Source organism: Hyperolius riggenbachi, chromosome 2, assembly GCF_040937935.1.
Source record: "Hyperolius riggenbachi isolate aHypRig1 chromosome 2, aHypRig1.pri, whole genome shotgun sequence".
NCBI lineage: Eukaryota > Metazoa > Chordata > Amphibia > Anura > Hyperoliidae > Hyperolius > Hyperolius riggenbachi.
The window spans coordinates 59,077,931-59,090,328 of NC_090647.1; the positions used below are offsets into that span (position 1 = coordinate 59,077,931).

A 12,398-nucleotide genomic window follows, 5' to 3' on the forward strand; every position below is an offset into this window, starting at 1 on the left:
CGCTATCCCTCCTACCCCTCCGATCGCCGCCGGCGCTTTTACCCTGCAGGGAATCTTGTTCTGAACGGGATTCCCTGTATGGGCTTCCCCGTCGCCATGGTGACGATCGCGATGACGTCACGGACGTCATCAACGTCCTGACGTCAGCGGGTGTCCCGATCCACCCCTCAGCGCTGCCTGGCACTGATTGGCCAGGCAGCGCAGGGGTCTCATGGGGGGGGGGGCGCAGCGGATAGCGGCGAATCGGCGGGGGCGATCGTTATGCACACGCAGCTAAAATTATGTAAATCGGCCCAGCAGGGCCTGAGCGGCACCCTCCGGCGGCTTACCCCGTGTCCAGCACGGGGTTACCGCTAAGGAGGTTAAAAAGGAGGTCTTAGTTCACAAAGGAATGCATTCTCTTGCTTAGTCACCTACACTGCGCAGAAGTACCCAGGTAATCGTAAGTGTCCTAACTGTAGCCCTTCAACATGCATGGTGCAGACATGCAAACATTGATTGCATCAAACCTATCTAGGGATTAGGAGCACACATTCTGATGTCCTCTCCTGGGAAAGATGGCACATCATACCAATCACACAAGGGAGCTAACGTAATGTATCCATGCGCACCATGCACATACACCAGCATCAGCTGTGTGCATGCACGGTGTGTTATGCTGGTGTATGTGCATTGTGCGCATGGATACATTACATTAGCTCCCTTGTGCGATTGGTAAGATGCACCGTCTGTCCCAGGAGAGGACGTCAGGATGTGTGCTCCTAATCCATTGATAGGTTTGATGCAATGAGTGTGTTTGCATTTCTGCACTATGCATGTTACAGGGCCAGAGTTAGGACACCTATGTTTACCTAGGTACCTCTGCGCAGTGTAGGTGACTAAGCAAAATAATGCATTCTTCTGTGAACTAAAACCCCGGCTTTTAACTTAGCTGTAGGGATAACAGTTGTGCCTGGATGAGTAAATCTGTGAATGCATTTGCATGCGAGTGTCCGAAGGGTTACTGATTTTTGCTATTTTTCTGGCCACACCCCCTTTAGCACCTCCCTTTCCTTAAATTACTGATTTAAATGTACTAACTAGAGGCGATGTGCCTGGATTTATGGGTTGTTTTTTCTTTTTACGGTAGAAATTCCGACACTTCTGCGATGTCACGAGAGACAGTCTCTTACATTTCAGATCTCTCTATCCGCAGTTCCTTTACAATCTTGAGAAACACTGCAGAACTCTCATATAATATTTGCACCAATTCGAGAGCTACACTCCGCTCAGGCACTGATGATAAAACTCCAGCAGCAGTTACTAAATGCCTGAGATCCTCTCATAAATACAAAACACTGACTACTAAAAGCAAGACAATCCTGAGAGAGATCTCTGCCTGCAGGCCGGCTTCAAAGCAAGCTCTGCACTCCCTGACACTTTTCAGATTGACTGCAGTGCATATTAATTGTAATGCTCCTCTCCTTACTGTCCTTCTGGGAGTATTTTTAGTAAGAATGTAAACACAGAGCCTATATTCTTCACCCAACCGGAGCTGCAGGATCAGCAGCCCTCTCATTTTACAAGACAAACTCCGAGACCCCAAACACACAGAAACCAGAGGATTACGCCACAGTGACGGCCGACAGGGAGCCTCTCACGTACGCTCCAGCGCTACAACTGGTTTGCATTACAAGGCAACATCCCCCCCCCCCAAAAAAAAAAAAATAAATCTCCGGCCAGTGAATGAAGACACCACAAGTTAATCTGACCATCACTAACAACAACAAAAAACTGAGTCAAAAGCAGAGATCCTGCCATAAAACTCGTTAGTACAAACCTTTATAGCACAATGCAGCCTCGGCCTATACTGTCTTGTCACTATTCAGGAATTGAGGCTGAAGAAGGCTTGTTAGCTGAAAGCTTATGTTTATTCCTCTAATACATGGCATCACCCTGACCCAAAACTTCTTGCCTATACTATAAAGCACACAGAGTGAGCTCACGTTTCTGCCGCCATAGTCCACAGGCCGGTTTTAGTTCAATTTCAGCATGAATTTTTAGTAAAGCCTATTTAATAAAAAAAACCCATCAAAACAAAGCTGCTTGTCTTGCTTACGACCAACTAGCAGCCAATTGTCAATGCAAAATATCCCTATACTGGGAAGACACCCGTTAAAAAGTTGTATTTTGTTTCAAAGCATTTTAAATGTTACACAAATGAAATATATAAAATACTAGGTTTCCTTTGAACAGAGATGAAGCAGAATGGCTCAAATTCTAAATGTGGACAGAGAGAGAGAGAGTGTGTGTGTGTGTGTGTGTGTGTGTGTGTGTGTGTGTGTGTGAGAGTGTGAGAGTGTGAGAGAGAGAGAGAGAGAGAGAGAGAGAGAGAGAGAGAGAGAGAGAGAGAGAGAGAGAGAGAGAGAGAGAGAGAGAGAGAGAGAGAGAATGCCCGGCTCTCCCATCCCTTCCTATAAATGCAGATCACTTGATGATGGTTAAAGAAAAAAAAAGACATACTCACTCACTGACCTGAAGAAGCGGCGTGTACAGCACGAAACGCATTGTCTATTGTGCTGTCTAAATAAATTGTGAGATTTGAACAGTTGTCTTCTGTGATGGTAAGCCTACACCTACTTTCCTTTTAAAACCATATTTAAGGTTATATTTTTTGGGTGACTCCAGCTAGTACCAAGTGTTAGGCATGATCACGTTGAGAGTGGAAGCAAATATGCAAATCTCACAACATTGATCTTATAAGAGAGATATCCCAATCAGAGGCTATGCTATGATACAGGAGCAGGACGTGCGAATATCTCACACATTTCTAAAATACAACGGTCTTTGAAATAGAGGACATCAGAACAACAATGAATTCTATGGTATGGAGGGAGGAGGAGTCCCAATGGCGGGGCATGCCATGGAGCGGCACGGTGAGTAGAAGATCAATGCCTTCAGCCAAAGGGATTGCTTGCTGACACACCGAGGGGGATCGGGGAGCAATGTACACATGCTGGATTCCGGGGCCGAGAACCATCTAGCGTTTATACAAAGCTTTATTGTTCCTGTGCATTTCTCTAGAGGGGGCAGGGCCTCTCCCCCTCAACCCTGATCACCACTGGACTAAGTGGGAGGGGCTTATCTTCTCTAGTGAGCAATAAGAAAAAAACAAACCATCTAAAAGTTGCTGCTGAGGCCTCATTGAACCAAAAGCAAATTAAAAAAAAGTTATTTAAAAGGTAATTTTTATCAGGGCTGTGGAGTCGAGGAGTCGGAGTCAGAGCAATTTTTGGGTACCTAGAATCGGAAGTTTCATAAACTGAGGAGTCTTATGATCTTTGTACCATTTCCACAGCCCAGACTTTTATACTCAATTTCTTACAGTGATCTGCACTGAGAAAGGTCGGTGATGGGGGGCTATTCATTCTGGCCAATCATGGGCTTCCACCAAAGTCACGTGACACCATGGAGCAAGGTTTACCTCTTTCTCAGGTATAAAGGCACTTGGTCCTCTTGATGGCTGAGAGATTATGATTTTCTTATCCTAAAATAAAATGGACAAAAGGGCTTATAATAGATTGATTACAGGAAAATCTCTATCCTGTTACTATATGAAATATAGGAAAATGCCTGTCTGGACCACTAGATTGAGATACTGAAACATACTTGATATAATTGGATGTGTGAACAGGACATATACCATACATGTAATCCATATTAATTCATAATCCATATATATAAAAAAAATGTATTATAGTACAAAATACTACAGTGCCGGGTATAGCCTTCATAAAGCTACTCACTGTGTGAAACAAAAGAACAGGTTTAACTTACCTGGACCTTCTATCAGCCCCTTGCAACCACCCTATACTCGCCCCGAGACACGCCAATCCTCCGGTCCCCCGCAGCGTCCTACTGTCACCTTGATACGTGGCCCCGGTCTGCGCACCTCCTATTCTTGCTCCCGTGGAGATGGAAGCACTCTGTGCATGCACAGTACAAATAAAACTGTACTGCGCATGCGCAGGACGCTCCCAGCGACGGGAGAGTGATCGAAGGCGCACGGACAGTTGATTCTCCAGTCGGCGGGCCGGAAGAGGGAGGGTCGCTGCGGGGGACTGGAGGAAGGCTTCGTGACAGCAAGGGCACAGGGCGGCTACAGGGGGCTGGTAGAAGCCCCAGGTAAATTAAACTCTCTTTCCCTACAGTTAAAGTTCCCTTTAATGCTACTGCAATGTTAAAAAAATTGTAATAGAAATGACAAAGAAAAAAAAAGTCTATTCTATTGGGTATAAAATGTACTTTTCATTTTTGAAAGCAATTCTACTACAAATGAAATAAAAAAATATATATTTTGTACAGGATATTATACCTTATAAAGGCATCCATTAATGGTACAGTTTTTCCTTCAGATTCGATCTTCCAACACGATTCGAAAGATCAAAACGAATCGAATTGCAATTTTCATTGGTTTCCATTAACGGAACGATTTAAGAAGATTTTACATTCTGATTCGATCATAAAATCCAACTTACGGATCCATATGTTACTTTTCCAATCGACCAAAGAATCGTTTAACATGGATTTGTCTATTTGGCTTTCATGTTAACTTTCACCTTAAACAAAGCGTTTCAGAGCGTTATGTTGTAACGCAGGTCATAACATGTGCAGGAAAATCGGGTCCATGCACGCGTTGCCTAGTGTGAAAAAGTCCTAAGTTGAATTACTGAAATAATGGACTTTTGCACAATGTTCTATTTTTTTGAGTTTCAACTGTAAAAGAGATGATTTGCATACTCGGGAGTGATGCATTATGGGAAACCACAGTTGCTCACTTACAGCTGAATTATCGCAAATACCTTCTGTTTTAAGAAGACAAAATTATATTCAGCGTAGTAGTAATGTGGAAGTTCTATCTGGAGTTTTTTCTGATACCATCTCCCAAGGTTTTATACAGCTACTGAAGAATCTTTTTCTCATGGTTAATTATTTTTGGAGTTTTTCATTTCCCTGAACTCCACTGGCCTGGCGTTAGGATGTAAGCGAGGTGTACGTGATTCAATATTGCGGTTATATAAGAGGTATAAGCTGCCTGACAGGAGGAGGGTTGTGCATGTTCTCTGTGCCATCTGCAGGCATTCCTGTGAGCGACTGCGGTGAGAGGTCGGTGTGAGCCATGTGTTTATGACAGGTGCTCACACACACCACAAACTGTAAGCCGTTATCTCTCAGGCTGCTGCATACTGCTGTGTCTCCTCTGTGAGGAGGTCATTCCAGGTCGCTGCACTTTCCTCTGGTGAGCTCACACAGGAAGGTGTGTGCTCAGCATCCAATGAGGCACAGCCTTGTGGTACCATTACATCTGTTTATTATTACCAGGTCACCGATTGCGTCATCATCCCAACTAGTTACCTGGCCAATAACTGGCTGGTTATCTATTTATTTATAAAGACTAAGCCAAAGAGCGTGCTTCACCAAAGAAAGAGTGGGAGGAGTTAACCTATATAAAACCATAAAAACTCGCCCTTCTGACCCACTTATCCATCTGCACTCCCCACGTGATACTGATACTCTGACGTGTTGTTTTCATCAGCCTTATCAACACATTTCTCACCGATTGGCTATCAATAGCCAATCCCCTTATTTTGAATGCCCCTTCCTCATGACTATAAACCAGGGATGTCAAACCGGCCCTTCAAGGGCCGAGGTCCTCACAGATTATTGACACAGCTCAAATTAATTGATGGGTCTGAATCAGAAAAGGTGTGGTCCACCAGGTAGAACACATTCCTCTCTCAGTCCATCCTAAACAGTGGCATGGATCTGGCCCTCCAGGCCTGGAGTTTGACACCTGTGCTCTACACATTGACTTATTGATACCTAAACCTTACAGAGAACCTGAGGCATCCAAAAAAGTACATTCCTAAGGAGAGGGAAGTCTCTGGGTCCTCCTCTTATGTGGACTTCCGCCACTGCCCGAGACCCTCCTTAACATCGAAGCCTCCTCTTCTGGCACGGTCACACCTGTGCAGCAGCAGGGCGGTTTACTGCGCTGACACAGTATGGCCGTGCTCATGCCTAAGAGGAGCGTAGCCTTGATGTTCCTACTGGCAAGCCCTTATCTGTAATCTCTGGGGGTTCAGTGTTCAGTGACGGGGCACCAGAGGACACCGTGGGAAGTCTTTATAAGATCCAGATGTTTCCGACTTCTTAGGTATTTATTTTTGTACCTGAGGTCGCCTTGGTACACTTTAAAGGACATCTGTCGCGAAAATCTTAAAATTTAAAATACACGTAAACGCATACAAATAAGATGTACATTTCTTCCAGAGTGAAATGAGCCATAAATGACTTCTCTCCTATGTTGCTGTCACTTACAGTAGGTAGTAGAAATCTGACATTACCGACAGGTTTTGGGCTAGTCCATCTCTCCATAGGGGATTCTCAGCATGGCCTTGATTGTTTATAAAGACACTCCATGAAAAAGGATTTATAAAAATATATGTCGGCCAGCCTCCCTGCACAATTTTTGGTGGCAGTTGAATGGATCAACTGCCATTCACTAAGCGCTTTTGAAAATAAAGAAAACCCTGAGAATCCTGTATGAGGAGATGGGCTCGTCCAAAACCTGTCGGTTCTGTCCGATTTCTACTTACTGTAAGTGACAGCAGCATAGGAGAAAAGCAATTTATGGCTCATTTTACTGTGGAAGAAATGTACTGTGAAGGTTTACATATATTTTATATTTCAAAATTTTAAATTTTTAAATTTTCGCAATAGTGGTCCTTTAAGTTTATGTAAGCTCCTCCCTGATGCTAAAGCTAACCTCCACCTGCACTCCTAATCTATGCAAAACCCCAACACTTACCTGACACTTTAAAAGCTCATTGAAAACAACCAAAAAACATACTTTATTCTAGATGTCCAAATCTAGAGTTGTCCAAAAGTACATCATCTATCTATCCACGGTTCAGCATGTTTAACACAGGACTCAACTTAGGCCTAGTGCACACCAAAAACCTCTAGCAGATCTGCAAAACACTAGAGCAGGGGTAGGGAACCTATGGCTCGGGAGCCAGATGTGGCTCTTTTGATGGCTGCATCTGGCTCACATACAAATCAGTAGGGTTGATTCACTAAGCTACACTGCTGAAGCAGCGCAGCTTAGTGTGGCAGCGCAAGTGACATTTTCAAAGTAGTGCACACTACTGCTTTAGCATGCACAACTAACTTACTCGCGCTACCCCAAAGCAACAGCTTCTCCAATTGTCCCACTCAGGACCCTATCAGGTCCAGTGACTTTGAAGGTCGAGATCCCCGCACTTTTATTGGCCCAATAGGCTGCCTGTCACTTGACAGGCAGCCTATTGGGCCAAAGTGTGGGGATCTTGTCCTACAAAGCGAAGCAACCCCCCTATCAGCTAGCTAATTGTACAAGCTGTCAGTCGGTATTTCTCCTGTCTGGCTCTCGGGGAAATTGCTGATGTTGCTGAAACCCAAGAGAAGCTGAAGACGTGTCTGACACTTCCGCTGCCTGGCGGATCAACTGTATTCAAATCGCCATGCTAACAGGGACGTGCGCCCTACTGTTCCAGTTTGAAACATATTGTATGGCTCTCAAGGAATTACATTTTACAATATGTGGCTTTTATGGCTCTCTCAGCCAAAAAGTTTCCTGACCCCTGTCCTAGAGGTTTTTGAAGCAGATTTCAGAGCAATTCTAGGCATGTTTAGAGACGTTTTGTAAACATGCCTAGCGTTTTCTGGAGTGTTTTTGTGTAGCAGATTTCAAATATTGTTACAGTAAAGCTGTTACTGAACAGCTTCTGTAACAAAAACGCCTGGAAAACCGCTCTGATCTAGCGTTGTTCAGAGTGGTTTCCACTTTCCTATACTTTAACATTGAGGCAGAAACACCTCAGAAATCTAAAAAATGCTGCAGCCCGGGAGTTTGCGTTTGTGGAAAAAACGAGCCGCTCTGGTGTGCACCAGCCCATTCTCTTTCATTAGACAAGCGGGTTTCCCCCTGCAAGCGTTTTAAATAACGTTTCAGAACCGCTCTGGTGTGCACCAGCCCTCACACACAAATTTAACTTAAAAAACAATCAGTACCCGTTTGTAAGTCGAGGACTGCCTGTAGTTATTTTTACTGACTTGTGTAGGGGAAACGGAAGGTTGACAAAACTTATCCTTTGAAGTAAAATTCTACCTTTACATTCATATACTAAAATGGACACGCTAATAGTGCCCATACACAGAACAATTAAAATGTTGGCTTTTCCCGTTTATTCTACCAAAACAATCAAATAGATTGACAATGGAAAAGTATCTTTTTTTTCTTCTTCTCAATCTATTGAATAATAAAAAAATGAACAATTATTCATTTTGTTCTACAAAAATCTGATCGGACATGTTAGAAAAATCTGGGCGATTGTTTGTGAAATTGTATAGTGTATGGTAGGTTGTATAAGAAAATACTATTCGATAAACCCACTTTCTTCATATTCGATTTTTTTTTTTTTTTTTCCAAAAACCGAGAAAAACTATCAATCGTTCGGGTATGGTACCTTGAAAGAGAATTTGAAAAACTACTCGACCAAACGGAATAATAGTTAAAATTTCTCTGATAATTTTTTTTTTTAGATTGTATCCTGTATGGGCACCAAATCTCTGACTTCGATCACTGCTAAGCCTACACCTCATACTGCACATTTGGCAGGAAATCGTCAGCAACCCAGCGTGGAGATTCTTCGGTGAATCGCAACACATGGATGGGGACGACAGACAGTGCAGTCTATGGACTTCCAATGTCCTTACGGATCACATTGCTGCAAAATGCAGACAAAAACGTGAGTGTGGGTAAGGGGCCTAAGCTAAATCTGGATTCCAATTGGTTTGCAGTGTATACAGAATATTGCCTTCAAGCAGATCTTCCTCTATGCTCTAAACGATAAGCAACAGCATAATAAGCTTTAAAGAAAAACTTGTTACAGCTGATACAAATCCTGCAATAAATCTGCAGTGTGTCTACTTCCTGCTTTCATGGAAGGAAACATAGGGTTAACATCCTGTTCTTATAAATTAGCTGCTCTGCCATGGCAGCCAGCTGACACAGCTGAGAGATCAAATTACATTTGTGATTAGTCACAGATGAGGGGGAATTGGTAAGGGTAAACTCCCTAATTACATACAGGGTGTTTTTCTGTTTTCCTTCTGTCCTATGCAAGAGTTCAGGTCCACTTTAAAGAAGAGCTACATCTTATAAAGACATTGATGGTAGAAGGGCACAAAGGATTCTGGGAGTAGGAAAAGTGGCAATGAAGGTTTGCAGAGGGATCAGATTGCTGAGGCGGTGACAAGAATGTTATCTCTGTAAAAAGGCCACGTTTTCCTCACATCGGAGGGGGTTCTGGCTAAAGTAAGCTTTCCTGATAAAATTAAGCAGGCTGCGATTTGGCCTTTTGGAATGATATCCTTACAGAAAGCGGAGGCTTGATTACACCAGTTCGATGACCTTGGCCCTGTTACAGTGTTTAGATAAAGCCCAGAGCTTCTGGGAGCCACAGTAACGGCTTAACCCCTTTATAGCCACAAGACGAGGATTGGCCAGGCCTGAAAAGGTAGAATATAAAGGGTTTCTCACAATAAAGGAAAAGGTGAAACCACACAACACCCTGATGGATCTATGCAGCTCACTGGGACTTTGGCGGAGAGCCCCTCTATCCACACACAGCATGGTTGTGACAGATCAGGCTAAGGTGCACAATAAGGCCCCGTTTACACTTAATCAGTTGGTGTGCATTAGTGCACATTAGTACGCATTAGTGCGCGTTTTTTCCATAGCAGTGCATTGGGAAGAAGATTTCTGTTAAAACGCGTTAAGGGCCCGTTTCCACTAGGAGCGGTGCGATGCGGCTACATAGCCGTATCGCATCGCAGGTGTCCTGAAACACAATGCACGCCAGAGGAAGAGTCTCCACTGCGTGCATGTTGTGCGGAGCGGTGCGATCCGAAAATCTGCAGCATGCTGCAGATTATCGCACGGCCGCATCCATGTCCCATCTCCCCCATGGACTTCCGCATCGGGAGATGCGGAAGTGATGCGGCCGGCGGCGGAAGTGATGCGATGCGGCTACGTAGCCGCATTCGCATCATTTACAAGTGGAAACCCGCCCTTAGTGTGAAAGGTGCCAAAGGAAAACATGGGCATTACTTTGAAAATCAGTTCTCTTTCCGTTTTAACTGAGAGCAACTGATTAAGTGTAAAAGGGCCCTAACAGTGCAATTATTAGTGAACGATCATTTTTTTTTCAGATCATTAAAGGATACATCCGACGATTTTAAAAATAAAAAAAATCCACTTACCTGGGGCTTCCTCCAGCTCCTGGCAGATGTCCTGTGCCCTTGCCGCAGCTCCGCTCCCTGCCGGTGGCCCGGAGTCCCCTCCGGTACCAGAGGCCTGCTTGCGTTCCAGCGCACATCTCATGCAGTCGCGCCAACGTCATCTGCGCCTGCGCATTATAGTCCAGATGACATCCGTGTGACTCAGTGAGCCGCATGCTGAAGTGCAGGAGTTGCCGACCTGGAAGCCGACCTGGGGAGGGGACCGGGAGCCACGGGAGCTGCGGCAAGGGCACAGGACGGCTGCCAGGGGCTGGAGGAAGCCTAAGGTAAGTGGATTTTTTTATTTTTATACCTTCCGTTAAGATTCCCAGTGCGCAATTTTGACCCACTTTGTATTTGAGATTGACACCTCTGATTTAAAAGTTTCTTTGTTTTTCGGTAAGTATGTATGTGTCTTCATACCGAAAGGTTCGCCTCCAGATGAAACGATCAGTAATGCGATCATTCGAAATTAATTTACAGAGCTTCTCTAAGAAAACAATTCTTCATGAAAAATTATACCGTTTATGGACACCTTTAGCTTTTCAGATGAATGACTGAAATACAGTGAGAGCTAGAAAGTGTCTGCTCCCTCATCAGACATCTCCTAGAACAGGAAAAACGAGCAGTTGCTTCTTTTCTCAGCCCTAGTCTGACCTTCTTCACAAACTCAACAACCACCAAGAAGAATAGAAAGTAAAGCAAACCCACACTCCTATTTACCAGATTTTATTACAATCCTTGTGGAAGGCTGTAGATCGGGGCGAGTCATCCTGAAGGCTTCCTGTTCCCGTACATGTGTAAAGGGAGTCGCGGTCATTTGTGCACTGCAAAATTACAAATGTTCTACTATTGGGCATTGGTATTTCTGATACTGGTAAATTTTACAGATATTTTATCACTACGTAACCTAACCCTATTTTCATACAAGTATTCCTTCCACCAATCTCTAACGCTAACCGACGCCCCACCCAAGCCTAACTCTAACCCACTCCGCCCCTTCCTAACTCTAACTAACCCCCCACCAACGCCTAATTCTAACTGACCGACTCCTCCCTTGCCTAACTGACCGACTCAATCCCCTCCCTTCATTGATGTCTAACCCTAACACAACCCCCACCCATGCCTAACTGACTCACTCCACCCCCCCCCTTCCTCCACAGATGTCGAATCCTAAAACAACCCCCACTCATGCCTAACTCTAACTGACCAACTCCACCCTTTTCCATTCACCGATGCCTAGCCCTAAGAAAACACCCACTATACATAACCCTAACTGTCCCCAGCCCCCCCTCGCCGACATCTATACTGCTACTGCAGCTAAATACAAGCTGAGGCTATAAAAGCCCACTGTTTGTAGCTGCAGTTTGTATAACTGGCGGGCCCTGGCGTCTGCTATTTTATCGTGGAAGGAGCACCACCAGATGACAACACTAGGGAGTGCTGTATTCCAAACGCTATGCTGTTGCTATGGGTTCTGGCAAACTTACGTTTACTGCTCATAGTATTAGAAAGTTGTATCAGCAGCAGATTAAAACGAAAAGGCAATTTTTAATCATGTTAAATGTAGATCAGTGAGGGGTATCTCTTTAAAAACAAAAAGGACAAAAAGGAGAGTTACCCTTTGAGTATAACAGACGCTCTCTGTTCAGAATTTTAGGCTTTTATGTTTACTGGCAATTTTTATGCTGACCGGCATCTTCCATTATCTTTTTCTCTGATGTTTATTAGCATTGCCTATTCTGTACAACAAGAACTTAACCACAACCTAACAAGATACAAGAAACAGATATAAAAAAACAGGCCTGCTGTCTCATCACAATGAAGCATTTCTTCTAGTTTACAAGCCGTGGGCTGAATCCATTAACCGACTAAACATGAACTGGAATGAAGCTATCAGTCCGCTCTGGAAGTGATGGAGTGACTGTTGCCTGCTCAATACTTACCGCCTATCCCGCGCCATAAACGCACAACACACCAACTAGTGAGCCAGTGAGATGCAGATATATGGGGACAGGCACAGTGGCGTAGTG

The 12,398-nt window shown here is 44.3% G+C and overlaps 1 protein-coding gene across 2 annotated transcripts in view; it reads right to left on the minus strand.

The window, feature by feature from the left end:
* SESN3 (sestrin 3) overlaps nucleotides 1-12,398 on the minus strand; it is a 145,673-nt gene that overhangs the window by 43,509 nt on the left and 89,766 nt on the right. Inside the window, exon 2 of one of the 2 annotated variants that reach the window (XM_068266835.1) lies at nucleotides 3,464-3,526. The exons of the other annotated variant lie outside the window; for it this stretch is intronic. Coding sequence (XP_068122936.1) covers nucleotides 3,464-3,526 — 63 coding nt within the window. The remainder of the gene's footprint in view (nucleotides 1-3,463; nucleotides 3,527-12,398) is intronic. 2 annotated transcript variants of the gene reach the window in all.